An 18770-nucleotide genomic window follows, 5' to 3' on the forward strand; every position below is an offset into this window, starting at 1 on the left:
TCCCAGGACCCTTTGAAAATCCTGCAAAAAAAGCAAGTTGCTCGTCTGGCTTCATGTCCAGCACCCCACCCGGGCACCCTTCACGTGGACCTCCCTTCTGGCAGGGAACGGTCACTTCCTCAGGGACGTGAGAGCCAGAGTGCTACTCCGTTCAGAACAGACCAAAGAAAACCTGCAGGGAAGAGCTGGGATGCAGCAGCCAGCCATAAGCTCAGGGGCCCCTCAGGAAACTGCCTCCGGTCAACCCAGCCCCTTCCAGCTCTGCGCACCTCTTCGACTTTTGTCCACAGGCTGGCGGGACGCAGGCTCAGGACGTGAAGCAGGATCTCCCTTCTGTCTGGTCGGTCACCCAGGATTCAGTAGTCGTAGCAACACATTCACCTCCAACAACACACCCCAGGCCTAGGACTTGATTGGTCACCTCGCCTGTTGCCCCGGAGAGCTTAAGAGAATCCTGGTTCTCCTGCCTTCTATCAGTGACAGAGGCAATTCTAGGAGCAAGGACCAAAGTACCTAAAGGTCTCTTCTGTGGGGTCCCAGTATGATCCTAAGTCCCAAGGACATGTTCTATGCCTGTTTCATTAAAAGGTAACCACAGGGCACCTGGGTGGCTCAGTAGGGTAAGCATCTGACTTGATCTCGGTTCAGGTCATGATCTCAGGGGCAGGAGACGGAGTCCCAATTGGGCTCTAGGCTCAGTGGGGAGTCTGCTGCTTTCTCTGCCCTCCCCCTGCTCATACACATGTACATTGTCTTGAATTAAAAAAAAAAAAAATGGGGCACCTGGGTGGCTCAGTCATTAAGCATCAGCCTTTCGTTCAGGTCATGATCCAAGGGTCCTGGGATGGAGCCCTGCATCGGGCTCCCTGCTCAGTGGGAAGCCTGCTTCCCCCTCTCCCATTCCCTCCGCTTGTGTTCCTTTTTGCTGTGCCTTGCTTTCAAATAAATCTTAAAACAAACTATAAAGAAATGAATCATATACTTTTAAAATTGTTCATTTTTATTAAATAATCTAGAATGTCAGACCAGTGCATTGGTCTGACATTTCTTTCCTGTCCCACAGCACCCCCAGGAAGTGTAGGGGGATGGGATTAGGTTAGGCTCCAGTGTTCCCTTTATTCAAGACAGCATGGAAAGAAAGCCCAAAGGCGGATCCTTGCATATCAGGGAAGCCATGTTAATCTTTCAACCGCCTCTTAAGAGGAAGATGTCTCAAACCCATATGGTCCCCATGAAATGATGTAGAACGGGGCAGACATGGAAGACACCAGTCCACACCATCCCAACTCTCACTCTTAGGATTATTTATAGTTTGGAAAAGGGGAAAAAAAACAGATGAACTATAATAAAAGTGAAGTGAGCCTTTTTAAGAAAACATTGATGGAAACATCTGAATTCAACTCCAGAAAAAAGTGCTACCAAGGGAAAATAAAGTCCTGAATTCCTGAAATGGGCTCTAAGAACTAGCTGGAGAAGGATCCTCCAGGAATGAACCCTAAGAACTCTGGACACTGTAGCAGGTCAGCAGACCTGGGCCCTCCAGCCATGTGACCTGAGGCCAGGGGCCCAGCGGCCGTGGCAGCCCCTCACAGAGTACTTTCCAGGGTGTTATAGTTGTCCTTAAAGCTCTTCAGTTCCAGGAAGTGCTTGGCACGTTTACTCTTCTGACTGGAGGGGAGGTATGTCACCTGGATGGTCGCTGGCGAGACTTCGGGAGACGGGGTCAAGTCCTTGGCCGCCGACTGGTGCTGTCGCTGCGAACTCCCACTGCGCGCCTTGACCCTGGAGCACAGGGCGGGCGGCTTAAGGACAGAATGAGGACTAACACAAGAACACAGCTGAAGGCTCATCCATTCTATAAACGTAGGTGCAGCTGCAAATGACCCCTGTTCTTATCCTGCCTTCTCTCTCTTTTTTAAAGATTTTATTTATTTATTTGACAGACAGAGATCACAAGTAGGCAGAGAGGCAGAAGGAAGCAAGCTCCCTGCTGAGCAAAGAACCTGATATGGAGCTTGATCCCAGAACTCTGGGATCAGTCATGACCTGAGCCGAAGGCAGCGGCTTTAACCCACTGAGCCACCCAGGTGCCCCCTTGTCCTACCTTCTAAACTAGTTACTAAAACCCCATCTGATAGCTTAGAAGTAGCAGAGAAACCAATTTTCCCACTGAGTCCCTGATTCTGGCTCAACATTTTCATTTCACTATGAAGAAAACTAAATTCTGCTGATTTCCCTAATGTGTGTGTGCCGCGAACATACTCCCAGTCCAAAACAGTCCCTTGAAAACTGAAGAGCGAAAAGTAAGAAACTCAAGTAGCTACTGAGTACTTCTGACATGTTACATTAGACTTGGTGTTTTACCAACATCTAATTTACTGATATTCCAATATCTCTATGGTGACGTAACATCCTCATTTTCCAGGTTACGAAACTAAGAGCCCCCCCCCTTGCCTGTCCTGGGTAGCTCAGTGGGTTAAGCCTTTGTCTTCGGCTCAGGTCATGATCTCAGGGTCCTGGGATTGAGCCCCGCATCGGACTCTCTGCTCGGCGGGGAACCTGCTTCCTCCTCTCTCTGCCTGCTGCCTCTCTGCCTACTTGTGATCTCTGTCAAATAAAAATAAATACAATATTTTAAAAAATAAAAAAACGGGCGCGTGGGTGGCTTAGTGGGTTAAAGCCACGGCCTTCAACTCAGGTCATGATCCCGGAGTCCTGGGATCGAGCCCCACTTCCGGCTCCCTGCTCAGCGGGGAACCCTGCTTCCCCCTCTCTCTCTGCCTGCCTCTCTGCCTACTTGTGATCTCTGTCAAATAAATAAACGAAATGTTTAAATAAAAAAATAGGGGTGCCTGGGTGGCTCAGTTCGTTGGGCGTCTGCCTTCAGCTCGGGTCGTGATCCCAGGGACCTGGGTTTAAGTCCCGCATTGGGCTCCCTGCTTGGTGGGAGCTTCTCCCTCTCCCTGCCACTCCTGCTTGTGCGTGCACACGCGCTATCCTTCTCTGTCAAATAAATAAATAAAAATAAAGTCTTTAAAAAAAAAAAAACAAGGTAAATAAAAATCTCTGTCCTTGTGGGGCATCTGGCAGCTGCAGTAGAACGACTCTTAACCTTGGGGTCATGAGTTCAAGTCCCACTTCAGGCATAAATAGGGGTACCTGTGGCTGGCTCAGCTGGAGGAGCATATGACTTTCTTTTTTCTTGTTTAGAGAAACAGCATGAGTGGGAGGGGCAGAGGGAAAGGAAACGAGAATCTCAAGCACCCTCCAAGCTGAGCATGGATCCCAACGCCAAGCTCGATCCCAGGAGTCCCAAGATATGACCTAGACCGAAACCAAGAGATGCTCCACTGACTGCCACCCAGGCACCTAGCACTTGACTCTTGATCTTGGGGTCTTGAGTTCAAACAAATAAATATTTTAAAATAATAATAAAAAAAATAAAAATTCAGTCCTTGATTGCTAGCTTTAGTGAGAAAGTTGCAATGAGTGATGAAGAGAACGGACTACACAATCCAACAGACTCGCACCCAACTATCACTTTCTTTAAGATCGATTTGTTTGTTTACTTGACAGAGAGAGGCAGAGCTCACAAGCAGGCAGAGAGGCAGGCAGAGAGGAGGAAGCAGGCTCCCCGCTGAGCAGAGAGCCCGATGTGGGGCTCGATCCTAGGACCCCGGGATCATGACCTGAGCTGAAGGCAGAGGCTTAACCCACTGAGCCACCCAGGCACCCCTATACCCATTTATTTCTGAAAAGATTTTATTTTATCTGAGAAGTTTGAAGTGGTGAGGGGTGGGAGGTTGGGGGAACCAGGTGGTGGGTATTAGAGGGCAAGGATTGCATGGAGCAGTGGGTGTGGTGCAAAAACAGTACTGTTATGCTGAAAATTAACTAATTAATAATAATAATAAAAGATTTTATTTTGGGGGTGCCTGGGGGGCTGTCATTAAGTGTCTGCCTTTGGCTCAGGTCATGATCCCAGTGTCCTGGGATTGAGTCCCACATCGGGCTCCTAGCTTGGCAGGAAGCCTGCTTCTCCCTCTGCCTCTGCCTGCCGCCGTCTGCCTGTGCTCGCTCTCTCTCCCTCTCTCTCTGACAAGTAAATAAATAAAATCTTCAAAAAATAAAAAACATTTGGGACGCCTGGGTGGCTCAGTTGGTTAAGCAGCTGCCTTCGGCTCAGGTCATGATCCCAGCGTCCTGGGATCGAGTCCCACATCGGGCTCCTTGCTCGGCGGGGAGCCTGCTCCTCCCTCTGCCTCTGCCTGCCATCCTGTCTGCCTGTGCTCGCTCTCTCTCCCTCTCTCTCTCTGACAAATAAATAAAATCTTTAAAAAAAAAAAAAGAAAAGAAAAAGAAAAAATAAAAAACATTTTTTAAAAAAAAAAAGGCAATCTTTTATTTATTTATTTATTTGACAGAGAGAGATCACAAGTAGGCAGAGAGGCAGAGAGAGAGAGGAGGAAGCAGGATCCCTGCTGAGCAGAGAGCCCGATGCGGGACTCGATCCCGGGACTCCGAGATCATGACCTGAGCCGAAGGCAGCGGCTTAACCCACTGAGCCACCCAGGCGCCCCAAAACATTTTATTTTTAAATAATCGCTGCACCCAATGTGGGGCTTGAACCCACAACCCCACAATCAAGAGTCACATGGTCTACTGAGCCGGTCAGTCACCCCAAGAACTTAATTTTTAACATACCTGTGGTAAAATACACCTGAAATTTACTGTCATAGCCATTTTTAAATGCTTCCGTTGAGCAGAGTCAAGCAGCACTGTGCAGCCGACCCACAGCCCATCTCCAGCATTCCTTTCATGCAGCAAAACCAGTGCTCTGTTCCCATGAAACCCTAACCCTCCAGCCCCTGGTGCCCACCAGCTCCTTTCTAGCCTTATGAATTCGAGGACTCTCGGGACCCCCGAGGAGTAGAACCAGAAGGTACTTGTCTTTCGAAGACAGCACAGTTTCAACACGCCCCGGACTTCCAGACTGCGCACCCGTCTCACCTCTCCCTGCAGTTTCACGCCTGCTCTGAGCAGCGTTTACTAGACCCTTTGTGTTTGGAGAAAGGTAGTTTATTTTTAAGGACAGAAACAAGAGGGGACAGACGCCCCTTATCTTCTGAGAAAAAACCGTTATGTGCTTTCAACACAGCAGAAAACAGAGGTGGCTCTTCTCAACGCCGGTAAGATTTTACTCTACGCTGGCTTTCCCTCTTCACTCTCTCAACATTTGCATGAACAATACAACGAAGCTACGTTAGTGCACATTTAAAACGACGCCAGACAGGGCGCCTGGGTGGCTCAGTGGGTTAAGCCGCTGCCTTCGGCTCAGGTCATGTTCGCAGGGTCCTGGGATTGAGCGCCACACAGAACCCTGCGTGGGACTCTCTGCTCAGCAGGGAGCCTGCTTCCTTTCCTCGCTCTGTGCCTGCCTCTCTGCCTACTTGTGATCTGTCAAATAAATAAAATCTTAAAAAAAAAAAAAAAAAAAGACAGGGGCGCCTGGGTGGCTCAGTGGGTTAAGCCGCTGCCTTCGGCTCATAGCCATGATCTCAGGGTCCTGGAATCGAGCCCCGCATCGGGCTCTCTGCTCAGCGGGGAGCCTGTTTTCTCCTCCCTCTCTCTCTCTGTCTGCCTCTCTGCCTACTTGTGATCTCTATCGAATAAATAAAATCTTAAAAAAAAAAAAAAAAAAAAAGACGCCAGACAGAAGTCGGGATTCCAGTAACACACTCAACATCTACAACTACAGTAATGCCCTTAGTTTCAGACAAAGTTCCTAGTTGTCCAAGTGCTTATAAACGTGGATGGCACGGGGGTGCATGGGTGGCTCAGTGGGTTAAGCCTCTGCCTTCAGCTCAGGTCATGGTCCCAGGGTTCTGGAATCGAGCCCCGCATCAGGCTCTCTGCTCAGCGGGGAGCCCGCTTCCTCCTCTCTCTCTCTGCCTGCCTCTCTGCCTCCTTGTGATCTCTGTCAAATAAATAGAATCTTTAAAAAAAAAAAAAAAAAAGAAAAGAAAAAAAGGTGGATGGCGCTTAACTGTTACTTTTATCAGACTAAGACATGTAAGGACGACACTGGAACCCTGGAAGAGAAGGAAATCTCTATACTGAAAAACCTCATTCCCTTTACTGATAGCAATGTTATACCACTTCCGACATTTTACTCACCTGGACTAAAAAAAATTGAGGGGTAGGGGCACAAAAGTAGAAGAGGTTCTCCCTCTGTAAGCTTGTAGAGCAACACATTTCAGATGTGCGGGAAAGGCAGAACCGGACAACCCGTCCTCGTGGTTTCGTTAGTGCTGCCCATCAAGGGCATCCCGCCTGGGGGGTGGCTGCCCTCTCCAAGCAGGCCCTCCAACGTAGTCCCCTTCCCACTTACACAGTAGCCAGCTCGCTCAGGGCCTCCTGGTAGCGCAGGTACTCACTCTGGCCGAAGACCTGAGCAAAGAGGAAGGGCAAGAGTCCCTCAGGCTGGGGTACTCCTTTAGTTCCCTGAGGGAGAAAGTGGCCACCCCACTTACCCCTGTCCCATAGCGGGCCGTCTCATAGCCATCCAGCAAGGTATCAACGAGGGCCTTGCGCACGCCCTTGAAAGGGGTACTAGTGTTCCGAAGATCTAGCAGGTAGGAGCGGAAATTCTTGCCCAGTAAGGAACGGGGATGCCTGCCTTCAGCGTGAAATGGTATCTCTGTGCAGATAACAGACGACAGTGCTAACACTTCTCCCGCTTATCAGTGTTTCTAGTTAGCCTCCCAAGTTCAGAAATGGGTCCAACGACTGACTGACTTTGGGGGAATTCTAACAGAATGAAGAAGACCACAGGTATAAAGCTGGTCTGAGTGGTCACTTGGTGGTGGGAACACAGCTGTAAGCTACGTCAATGGTGCACAATACTGTCCCCATCCAATTTACGCTCCTGGCTCCGAAATACAAACCAGGTTTTATCAGAGAGGAAGCATATTTGACAATGGTCACAGAACAGAAAAAACTCAAGAACCATTTATCTTGGTCTTACTGAAAACGCAGATGTCACCGGTCTTTTGTGGAAAAAGCAGTCACCACCCACCACCCGTCAATGAAGCTGAAGGTCTATGAACAGATGCACTCACTGGAAAGTAATGTGCCTCTGTCACTTCCTCAGACAAAACGATAACCTGGTACTCTCAAAACTCGAGGAAATTCCTCCTAGCCGGAGATCAGAGAAAGGACAAATTCTAATATATACAGAGTGGGCTTCCTCCCTCTTCCCCAGGGGAGCCTCCAGGGCCCTGAGCATCCTGCCGGGTAGGCCTTACCGGAGGCGCGGATGGCATCCAGCGCTTTCATCCTGTAGAGATAGTTGTAGCAATCTGTTGAGAGAGAGACTGGTCACAGACTTAATTAACCTCAGAAGACTTTCCAAATTTCAGCAAGCTAATCAACAGCTTTCCCCGAATCTGACAGGTACCCAGCAACAGAGGAACCACAGGTGAAGGTTTTGCCAGGGGCTATGCTAACAGCTTGGAGAGCAAAGGAATTCTGAACTTGGGAGGATTCCTCACTGAAGCATCCTTCAAGAGCGCGCCACGTACTCGGACTGCCCTGGGTTTCCAGCTGTAGCAGTCTTGCATCACCATCTGCAAGGAGCTGAGGCTCATACTTGATATCCTGAACCCTGGACAGCCGGATATCAATTTCCTCTTTTAAGTCCTGTTTACACAGAGAAAAGAACATGCCATCACTTACCCTATACTCTGCTTTCCATCACCCTGGAAATGAGGCAGAGCAAGTGAACAACTAAGACAAAAGCAGCAGAAAAAAAGCTCATAAGGCTGATAAAACTGTCAGGTTAAGACTAAAAACTTTTTTTTTAAAATATTTTATTTATTTATTTGACACAGAGAGAGAAATCACAAGTAGGCAGAGAGGCAGGCAGAGAGAGAGGAGGAAGCAGTCTCCCCGCTGAGCAGAGAGCCCCATGCGGGGCTCGATCCCAGCACTCTGGGATCATGACCCGAGCCAAAAGCAGAGCTCAACCCACTGAGCCACCTAGGCACCCAATATTAAAAAACTTAAGGATGGGATTAGGCTCCCTAAATACCTTTCCAAACTGTACATCTCTAAACTAGATCTTTTAACCTGCCAGAATTTCTTCAAGGTCCCCAACATCAATGTTATTTCCGATTCAACTGGGTTTAAAATCTTAGTTTTTATAAAGAACTTCCGGAGAAAGAGAAAAAATGAACAACAATTGGAGATCATACTCTAAAATCTGTAAAGAGGCCTGTAATGATTTATAATAGCTTAGGGACCACCCTACCTGGTGCACCACAGAACTTCTACAATTCTTCTTCTGGATACATTAACCCCCCCCCCCCAACCAATATTTTATTTATTTAACAGAGAGAGAGATCACATAGAGGCAGAGAAAGAGGGGGAATCAGGCTCCCTGCTGAGCAGAGAGCCCAATGTGGGGCTTGATTCTAGGACCCTGAGATTAGGACCTGAGCCTGAGCCAAAGACAGAGGCTTAACCCACTGAGCCACCCAAGCACCCCTACGTTAACTCTCTTAAGTAGGTAATTCACATCCATGGTGTAAAATTCAGAAAAGGCTCTAAAGCCAGCCCTCATGTACCCAGAAGCAACCACTGTTAATAGTTCCAAGCTCATCTCTCTTACTTATGAGGGTTCCAGAGCCCCAACAGATTTTCTTCTTGTAACTTTTTTTAAAGTAGGCTCTACACCCAGTGTGCAGCCCAATGTGGGGCTTGAACTCAGAGATCAAGACCTGAGCTGAGCTGAGAGTTGGAGGCTTGACTGACTCAGACAGCCAGGTGCCACTTCTTGCCATTTTAGAAACTTCCAGGGTGAATTATATATGGAATATGTGTTACATACATTTTAAGTAATCATAAAAATCATTAAGATAAACACCTACATCCACTATCCTGTTTATGAACTATAATGTTACCAGCGACTGTGAAGTCTTGCATGCCTACCCTGATTGAATGCAATCCCCAATGTTAATTTGTCAACAATCTCGTTTTTCAAAAAAAAAAAAAACCAACCAAAAAAAAAACCAATCTCGTTTTTCTTTACTGTTTATCACATCAACCTAAACAAGATGTTTAGCTTTGCCTGGTTTTGAACTTTACACAAATGGAAAAAATGTTTTGAATTCCTCTGCAACTTGTCTTTTAAAATTTTAAATACTTGGGGCGCGTAGGTGGCTCAGTCAGTAAAGCGTCTGCCTTCAGCTCAGGTCACGTTTCCACCATCCTGGGATCGAGTCCCTGCTCAGCGGAGAGCTTTTCTCTCTCCCTCTGCTGCTCCCCTTGCTTGTGTGCTCTGTCAAATAAATACCTAAGTAAAATCTTTAAAAATTTTTTTAGATATTTTATTGCAGTAAGTTGAACTTACACGTGATAAAACACATCCAATTTGTGTGTACTGATGATTTTGACAGATGAATACACCCACTCAACCACCGTTAAAACCAAGGTACTGAACATTCCCATCACCCCAAAATGCTGTCCAATCCCTTTGCAGTCAACCTATCCTTCCCTGCTCTAGACAAGTTATGTACTTTCTACTGATGGAATTCTGCCTATTGCAGAATTTAATATAAACGGAATGCAACAAAAGTTTTACGAATGACTTTCTGGTTTTTTTCATTCAGCATGTTTTAAAAATTCATTGAAGTTTGTAATTTTTTTCATTCAAAAATGTTTTTTTTTTTTTTAAACATTTTATTTATTTATTTGAGAGAGAGATACAGTGAGCGAGAGCATGAGCGAGGAGAAGGTCAGAGAGCGAAGCAGACTCCCCGTGGAGCTGGGAGCCTGATGTGGGACTCGATCCCGGGACTCCATCCAGGATCACGCCCTGAGCCGGAGGCAGTCGTCCAACCAACTGCACCACCCAGGCGTCCCCAAAAATGTTTTTAAAAAAGACTTAATTACGGGGCGCCTGGGTGGCTCAGTGGGTTAAGTCTCTGCCTTCGGCTCAGGTCATGATCCCAGAGTCCTGGGATCGAGCCCCGCATGGGGATCTCTGCTCGGCGGGGAGCCTGCTTCCCCCTCTCTGCCTACTTCTTTCTACTACTACTGTCTATCCAATGGATAAGTAAAGTCTTTAAAAATAAAATAAAATAAAAAATCAAAAAAAATCAGAAATCACAAAAAAGCAGAGGAGCGGGGCGGGGGTGGGGGAACAGGCTCCTCGCTGAGCAGAGAGCCCCTGTGGGGCTCGATCCCAGGACCCTGAGACCATGACCCGAGCCGAAGGCAGAGGCTTAACCACTGAGCCCCCCGGCGCTCCTGGTTCAGTGCGTCACTGGTGTTCCCGCGGTTACGTTGCTCGGCTTCTTGCTGACCCTTCCGGTACTCCAGGACACGTCACTGTCAACATCCTCTCAGGCATCTGGACCACCACGGACACGACCGCCCGGGCACTCGTCTGCCGCTTCAACCGCGCCAGCGAAGACCCAGCGCCCCGCGGGTCAGGTGCAGGCGCAGCCCCCCTGGACCCGGTGTTCCCCTCCGGCACTTCCCCCGGCGACACGCGACAACGTGGACGAAAGACCTTTTCAAAGCGGAAGGAATCGCATCTGGTCCAGGGACGTCTCAAACCCTCCGAGTCGTGACCGGACCGTGAGGTGCCGGACGCCGGCCCCGCGCCCCTCGTCCGGAGGGCGGGTGGCCCTGGGAGAACTGAGGCCTGTGGAAGCGGCCCCGCACCAGGTTTCAGGCCACAACTCGTTCCTGCCGGTTGTCCGCGGACGACCCCGGCCAAGAGGAGTCACCGCACCGCGGGGGGCCGAGCAGTGATCGCGGGGCCGAGGGGACGCGGCTCTCAGCACCGTGCTACCGGCCCTGCCTTTCCTGTGGGCAACAGACCTGCACTCCCGAGGCCGCCGTCGAGGGGAGACCGGCCATTACACAAAGGGACACACATCAGGTCTGCGGGAAACAGCTCCTGGAAAAACACGGGGACGCGAGCAGAGACGGGAGCGCGCGCCTGCACGGGGAGGAGGGCGAGGGCGGCCGTCGCCGGGGCACAGCCGAGCGCGGGACAGCGGACCCCCGCGGCCCGACCGCAGCCAGACGCCGCGCCCGGGGCGAGCCCCGAGGCCCCCAGGCGGCCGGCGCGGGCAGGTGCGGGCTCAGGCGCCCGTCGGGGCCGGCGCACGACCCGAAGTCGGCCCGCGGGACTCGCGCGTGCCCAGAGCTGGGCGCACACCGAACGCGGCTCTTCTCCCCGGATCTGACCGACTTAGCGGAGCGCGAGCGCGAGCGGGCGGGGCAGGGCCAGGAAGGGCCGCGGCACCGGACGACGCCCCGAGACGCCGCGCGGGGCCTCGGCTCGCACCCGCGGCCGGCCCTCCCCGCGTCCCGCGCCGCGCCGGGGAAGCCCGGCCTCCGCAGTCCCCTCCCGGCCCGCCTCGGGCCGCGAGCACCTACCTTGGGGGCGTTGTGCCCCACAGGGACGTGAGGGCCCCTCCGCGACTTCATGGCGAAGCGCATGATCTGCCTCTTGACGAAGATGAACAGCAGCACGAACACCTGTCCGAAGGGGGCGGGGGGCGCCTTAGTAAAGCAGTTACCGGCAAGCGGGCTCGCCTCGGTCCCAAGGCCCCCGTGGGGCTCCCAGGGGCGCTCCGGGGCGGGGGCGGGGCCGAGGGGGCCGCCGCTTCGGTCCCCGCGCACTCCGGAGGCGGCTCCGAGTCCAGGCCCCGAGAAGGCGCAGCCGAGAGCGCGGAAGGCGGGGACGGGGGACGCCCACGACAAGGGCCCCTACGGGGCCAGACGCGGCGGCAGGACGGGGCGGGGGTCTCCTCACCAGGCTCCCGTAGGCCATCACCAGCACGACATTCACCCCCGACAGCCAGTTACTGCCGGACGCCATGGCCGCGCCCGCCCCCCCACTCCGCCCCGCGCACAGCTCCGGGTCACCCGCCGCCCTGCCTCGTCAGCCCGGGCTCCGCCGAGGCACGGGCGCTTGGGCTCCCTGAAATCCCTCGGCCATTTCCTCACGGGGAAAGACCAAGGCTGACCCGGTCCGAAAACATGGCGGACGGGAAGCCAAGAGAGACCTTCGCCCTCCCGCTACCCCCCAACACGTGACGGAGGCCGGCACCGGCCCCGCGGGCTGCGCGCGCCGAGGCGCGGAGCGACGCAGGAACAGGAAGCGGAGGCAGCCAGTGCGTCACGCGGCCGAGGCGGGGGGTGGGGACGCCCGGAGCCGCAGCGCGGCGCGGCGGCTCGTGGCGGGGTAGTGCGCGCACGCTTGCGTGCGCGTCCCTTTTCGCGTCACGTGCCGGGGTACGCAGGCAGGCGAGTGGGAGGGGGAAGGCGCGAGAGCGAGCGCGAGAGGGGAAAGGAGGGAGGGGGTGGGGAGGAGGGAACCTCACGTCACGTGACAGGGGCGGCGCGGCCCGGGGTGTCAGTGTGGAGGAGACTGAGGTAAAGTTGGGAGCGCAGCGGCGTTGGCGGCGGCGGCGGCGGCAGCGGCAGCGCGGCGGGGCCGGGTATTGTCCGCGGCCCCTTTAAATCCGCGGTCTCCCTTTCCCCTCCCTCCTTTTCCCCTACCCCGCCGGCGCCCCCCCCCGTAGGCCCCCCGCCCCGTGCGTTCCCCCCACTGGACACCCCTCCCGGTCGTGCGAGCCCGGCGCCCCCCCTCGAGTCGGCCGCCGGGGGTTTTGTTTATGGTTGGATCTGCGGCCTACTGGGCCGCGCCGGAGCCGGGGCCTCGATTTGGGAGCGTGGCCGGGGCGGGGCTTGGGCAGCCGGAGGGGGGGGCCATGCGGCTTGAGCCTGAGCGGGGAGAGCGAGGAAGAGCGCGAGCGAGCGCGGCCTGGGCCCCGCCTGAGGTAGGGCCTGCTCTGCTCTGGCCACTGCCCGTGAAGACGACGAGGGGGCCTCCTCCCTTCCCAGCCCGCTGCGGGCCTCCTCGGATCCGGATCCGGCCTGGTTTGGGGGTGGCGGGGGGGGGCGGCGGGTGGAGCTGCCCCGAACTCCCCCATGTGGCCCTCCGTTTGGAGGGCGGAGGATTAATTTGTTCCGGGTGGGAGGTGAGGAGGCGATTGGCCCCGGGAGCTCCCGAGGTGGCGCGGAGCGGGGTGAGCCTCCCATCCTCCACGCGTGGGCTCGCGTCCCCTCTCGGTTCCCAGCCTCTTTGTCAGCGCCTCGGGTCGCCCTTCCTTCTCTCGCGGCGCCCCGGCTCTGGGGACGTGTTCGCGGCTGCTGTCGTTGGCTCGCTGTTGTCCGTGCTGTAGCTTGGGTGCCCCGAGCAGTTGTGCAGTGTTTGGGAAGCTGGACGGGGAGACCCCCGTGGGCTGTATTACGCCTAAGGGACGTCACTAGAGCCCTGGGGTGTGTGCTCCCTCCCCCCGAATCGGATAGGAATTCCGAATTTCTCCAGACCCCTCACTTTGTGGACAGTCCCTGAATTGCTTTGCAGACTGATGTCACAAACAGGAGACTGCTGGCCACCGGTCTCGAGACGTAGCCGCCTCTGGTGTAGGATGTTGGGGAAGCAAAACCGCCACAGTAACAGGCCTTTTTTGTTGTCATTGTTACCGTGTTCGCCTTTGAGTGTCCCTGAGTGTTAGATGGAGAAACGCTTTTTTTGTGTCCTCTCCATCCACCTTTCCCCGCCGTTCCCTGCTTGGGGGGGTGTGCGGGGGGACTTGGGAGGGGATGGGGGTCAGTGACAGCCAGCCTTCCTGGAGATCGAGCGTGCTGGTCGTGGGTGGGTCCTGGGTTGGTAAAACTGCTTTGAGATCTTACACCATTGTCCTTAAAAGAGTAGAGCATGCCAGTGATTGTTTCCGCGCGAACAGCAAGTACTGCCCGCCCAGAACTAATGATGCAAGACCTCAAAATGTACTGTTTCGTTTCTGATTTTTGAAGCCCCTCTTTGCTAAATGTGTCCTAACTGGCAAGTACTCTTTAAAGTTAGACTCCAGTGTATGGAGAAGGGGATGCTGGGGTCATTTCCACAAAGCCTCTAGGGGAATTAGTAGCTGTGTTACAGGTAGCAAGCCCTGTTCCCCCCAGTCCAGCTTCAGAGTGTCTGAATTGTTTCTCAACTTAGATTGTAAGCTCCCTGAGGGCAGCAACCAAGTCCTACTGCTTTTGTATTTCCTGAAGTACTGGACACATAGTAGATACTCAATAAATACTTGTTATTTATTTTTTTCTGTAAAATTTCTCTGGCTATTTTTTCAAGTAGCTGGTTTTCAAAAGATGGTCAAGGGCATTCCTGTATTGAAACCAGTATTTGTTCCTGGGCTATTCGCTTGGTCTCCCAACACTTCTCCTGTGTTTCCCGTAAATATTTTTATTTTCTAAGGAAAAGTACTTAACAAGATTCCTCCCCTCCACTGTGATAACTCTAGGTATGTGTCTCTGCTTGCTACTAAAAGGCTACTAATTTTGTGCCCTCCGGTGATCCCAGATCACTCAATTTTGACCTGTCGCTCGGTGTGGTTACCTACCTAGGTGGTAAAATTTTCTTAGTCACACATTTCAAAGCACTTGTAAGAAGGAAATGGAAGTTAACAGCCGGACTGATCAGGATGATTTCTTTTTTCCCGTCAGTAGTTAGGAGCCTTTCAAGAAAACGCGTTAATGTATTTACGCAGGTACGGCGCGTGCAGTCATCCCTACTGGTGGGCACGCAATTCACATCTGTAGTATTACTTCTACTCGAGCAGTCAGTAGTTGTAAATTACAGGAGCATTTATTCACATTAGAAATTTCATTTTAGAGCCAATTAGTAAGTATAATAGTTTTCGTCTAGTTTTAATTTTTCTCTTTGATTTGAATCCAGCGGTACTGGTGAAAGAACACTTGTTTTTTTGTGAGTGGTGAAACTTGGCTATAATGCCAGTCTGGGAAAATGGACTACTGTGTAGCAAATAATCCTCTACTAGCTAAAAATATTTACAGGCCTTTGTGTGCACATATGCACGTGTGTAGGGAGAAGAGGTAGTGGTTAAAGAATTAGCTCCAGGATTTCTTTAAAAATTTTGGCAATAGAGAATGTAAAACTCTTAATTCTTAATGACTGTATCAAAAAAACCCAAAGACCTGTGCATCCTGTTGATCCAACTTGGTGAAGACTTGATCCTCAGGGAAGTTAGCTTTCTTTGTGACCCAAAAAACCAATGAAATTCACTTCCTTAATAATCCTACTATATTTCTTTAGAAGCCCAACCAATTTCTCCCTCAAATTCAGCAGTGTCTTTTGAGTGGTCTAACATTACCCCATATATAAAGTTTCATTAATGAAAAAAATTATGTGTAGAGCAGAAAATATAAACTTACTCTCTTTGGGACGGAATAAAACAATGCAGAGTAACATCTTATTTTGAGCACTTCATCATGTGGTAGATATTTTCTTTGTTTACTAAATGCAGCAGCTGAGGTTGTGTTACAAAGCAAAGTATGAATGAAGGGAAATTAAGTTCTGGAGAATCCTCGCTTGCTAGAACTGTTAATAACAAAAACTGTTCTGGTTTTGGGAAGGCCATGTGTGTTCTCTGTCTCTTTAAAGACTCAACAAAGTCCCATTGCTGGCAATAGTGTCTCAAGTTTAAAATGATAATCCTAGGGGCACCTGGTTGGCTCTGCTTCTCCCTTTCCCTCTGCCTGCCACTGCTCTTGCTTGTGCTCTCTCTTTCTGTCAAATAAATAAAATCTTAAGAAATAAAATCCTAACTCTTCTTAAAAAAAAAAAAAAAAGATAATCCTAGAAGCCCTTTCTTCCAAATAAAACTTTGTGCTAGACGCTTTTGGTTTGGGACAGGTTTGCGATTCTCTGTGTATTAAGGTGAGTGGTAAAGAGTTTTTGCATTTCTGGCGCCTGGGAACTGTGGACTAGGAGGCAACAGAAATAGCTGGGAAAACTGTGTTTGAATTATCTGGGGAACTGACTGAGATTCTGAGCAGTCACTGGGGCTAATACTCGCTTTGTTGAAGGTTACACAGGCTCCCACTGCGTGAGGAAAGACAGGAGGGAGGGAGGAAGGCTAGACTTCGCTTATCCTTTCCCAAGTGATGGAGGTTACATGCAACATACATAAACTGGTTGTAAAGGGAGGTAGGAGTGCTTCTGAAGGTAGACTGAGGAGTACAGTATTTTAAATTGTTTTTATTTGGAGTGTAGACTAATCCCCTTCCTGGAAAGCTTTGTTTCCAGGTTTTGCTGATTATCTTTCCTTCTGTCAAAGGGACTGATATTTCCATGTAGAGGACTTTAGATTTATTAACATTGTTTCCCTTGGCTACCAAGATAGCAAAACTTCACAAAACCTATGTCTAGGGGGCTAGTAACCAGACTGTGCCCATAACTTTAAAAAAATAAAAAATAAAACCATCACTGGGGGCACCTGGGTGGCTCAGTAGGTTGAACCTCAGCCTTTGGCTCAGGTTGTGGTCTCAGGGTCCTGGGAACGGCCCCCGAATTGGGCTCTTTGCTCGGCGAGGAGCCTGCTTCCCCCTCCGTCTCTGCCTGCCTCTTTGCCTACTTGTGATCTCTCTCACTCTGTCAAATAAATAAATAAAATCTTAAAAAAATAACCAGGACTTAACACTTGCTTTATATATTTTTTGTTCTACAGAAAGATTAATAGCCATTGTTCCTTAAGGAATTTATCAAGCTAAATATGTCTTAAGAACAGATGAATTTTCTTGTTTGTTGCTTTTAAAGAAATAAAAGTGTTTGCTTAAGATGCTGATGAAAGAGAAGTTGAAAACATTTTGCCCATATTTAACATCTAAATTGCTTTTTTTTTTTTTTAATCTTTCAGTATTCTACCTTGTAAATACTGTTATTTGTATATACTGTAAATGATGACGTCGGTGGGCACTAACCGAGCCCGGGGAAACTGGGAACAACCTCAAAACCAAAACCAGACACAGCACAAGCAGCGGCCACAGGTAAAGAACCCAAGGGATATGGATTTATTGATAGCATTACTGGTTGTTACTGGTTTCCATCCAGTGCAGCAGTATTTTGTGCTTTGGATTCTTGGTTTGGATTTTTTCTTCTTGTTTTCTAATCCTTGGCTCTTTTTAAGTAGGGCTTGATGACTGTTAATGATATGCCGTGATGCAGTGTTCTTCCTTTTTGCTGTTTAATACGGCATCATGAGACTTGGAAAGAATGGGTTCTGGGCTTTGTATCTGTAAGGTAGCATTTCCCTCAGACAAAATCTTAACGTTGTTCTCAGCCCTAGAGATTAGGGGGTGGCATTGGTCCTTGCAGAAACAGGAACAGGGTTTACACGTGACATTGCAAATAAATATAAATTATTTAAGGCACATTGGGGCGCCTGGGTGGCTCAGTGGGTTAAGCCGCTGCCTTCGGCTCGGGTCATGATCTCGGGGTCCTGGGATCGAGTCCCGCATCAGGCTCTCTGCTCGGCGGGGGGCCTGCTTCTTTCTCTCTCTGCCTGCCTCTCCATCTACTTGTGATTTCTCTCTGTCAAATAAATAAATAAAATCTTTAAAAAAAATTATTAAAAAAAAATTATTTAAGGCACAAATGTTTCAAAAAGGCACTGTGAACCCCAAACAGGAGCTGCTTTAACTGTGAACGTCGGTGGAAAAGTTCCCTGGTTTTCTAGGGATCGTAGGGTGGAGTACTAATAGCTTCAGTGTTATGTTGTGTTGTGTTTTGTTTCGTCATTTTGCAAATTTAGGCATCTTACTTGATGTTAGTATTTTACCACTTGGTCATTTGTAACAAGGAGAAGGAAATTGGACTGGGAGGTGGGGTGCATTATTGACTATATAGGCCCTCTTCTCTAAACTGTTGTCTCTCGATCATGCTTTCTTGAACTTGTTTTAATTCCTAGGCCACTGCGGAACAAATTCGACTTGCACAGATGATTTCGGACCATAATGATGCTGACTTTGAGGAGAAGGTGAAACAAGTGAGTGTATTGCTAATTTGCTGTAAGCAGTGGGGAAAGACATCAGGATTAAAGCATAGTTAAATGTCACAGATAGCTACCAGGGTCCTTTGTGCTGTAGGTATAGAAAGAATTATGACCTGAAATATAATAGGTTAAGCCGATAAGTACATGCTTTTGCTTTCTGACTTACCATCCCGCTTTGGACGGCTACCTTGTTCGAAATGGTTTTATCTTAATTTTAACTTCCTATTTATTGGATGACTTTGTTGATGCCATTTCTTATAGCAACTTTGAGCAGTTGTGCCATCTAGGAATTGTAGAAGCTGATGGTGTGGTGAAGCCTGTGTGCTTCTGGGTTTCATTCCCTATTAGATACTTCATTGTTTGATTATTTCATAAATACTTTGGCCCCATCCCTAATCAAAGGTAAATATTTTGCTTATTGAACTAGAATACCAAAATTCTGCATATTTTGCTTTTTTAAGCCTGGGGTTCTTTGAGACTCAACTGGTGTCTTCTCCCTTTTCCCTTGCTCACCTGGCTTCCTTTTGTGAGGAGTGCAAACTTGTTCTTGATGGTTGCTGATCTTTTTCTTTCAGTTGATTGATATCACAGGCAAGAACCAGGATGAATGTGTCATTGCTTTGCATGACTGCAATGGAGATGTCAACAGAGCCATCAATGTCCTACTGGAAGGAAACCCAGATACGGTAGAGTGTTAATGGAACGTTCTAGAAAGTGGGTCCCTGGCTGAGAAGCTCAGAATATTCTAAAAATAGCAAGTGGAGTAACTCAACTTAAAGGAGAGTAGTTTAGGGGCTTCTCGGTGGCTCAGTCATTAAGTGTCTGCTT

General features: G+C 50.0%; 2 protein-coding genes across 2 annotated transcripts in view; one reads left to right on the top strand and one right to left on the bottom strand.

Annotated features, from left to right (window-relative positions):
• Positions 1-979: 979 nt before the first annotated feature.
• C10H1orf43 (chromosome 10 C1orf43 homolog) lies at positions 980-12103 on the bottom strand. The gene is made up of 7 exons (XM_044266431.1): positions 11834-12103; positions 11455-11556; positions 7584-7701; positions 7308-7361; positions 6534-6700; positions 6392-6450; positions 980-1782 (listed from the first exon to the last, which is right to left on the bottom strand). The coding sequence occupies exons 1-7, from the start codon at positions 11897-11899 to the stop codon at positions 1587-1589; spliced, it is 762 nt and encodes a 253-aa protein (XP_044122366.1). The 5' UTR covers positions 11900-12103; the 3' UTR covers positions 980-1586.
• Positions 12104-12371: 268 nt separating this feature from the next.
• UBAP2L (ubiquitin associated protein 2 like) overlaps positions 12372-18770 on the top strand; it is a 42979-nt gene continuing 36580 nt past the window's right edge. The window contains 4 exon segments of the mRNA XM_044266432.1: positions 12372-12456; positions 16809-16938; positions 17859-17936; positions 18518-18628. Coding sequence (XP_044122367.1) covers positions 16849-16938; positions 17859-17936; positions 18518-18628 — 279 coding nt within the window. The 5' untranslated portion in view covers positions 12372-12456; positions 16809-16848.

Source organism: Neovison vison, chromosome 10, assembly GCF_020171115.1.
Source record: "Neovison vison isolate M4711 chromosome 10, ASM_NN_V1, whole genome shotgun sequence".
Lineage (NCBI taxonomy): Eukaryota > Metazoa > Chordata > Mammalia > Carnivora > Mustelidae > Neogale > Neogale vison.

Excerpts from the sequence above, each read along its gene's own strand:
- C10H1orf43 (XM_044266431.1), bottom strand. The coding sequence starts at position 11,899 with ATGGCGTCCGGCAGTAACTGGCTGTCGGGGGTGAATGTCGTGCTGGTG. Across the intron at positions 11,557-11,833 it reads TGATGGCCTACGGGAGCCTG|GTGTTCGTGCTGCTGTTCAT; the intron begins GTGAGGAGACCC and ends CCCTTCGGACAG. Across the intron at positions 6,701-7,307 it reads GGATGCCATCCGCGCCTCCG|AGATACCATTTCACGCTGAA; the intron begins GTAAGGCCTACC and ends TTATCTGCACAG.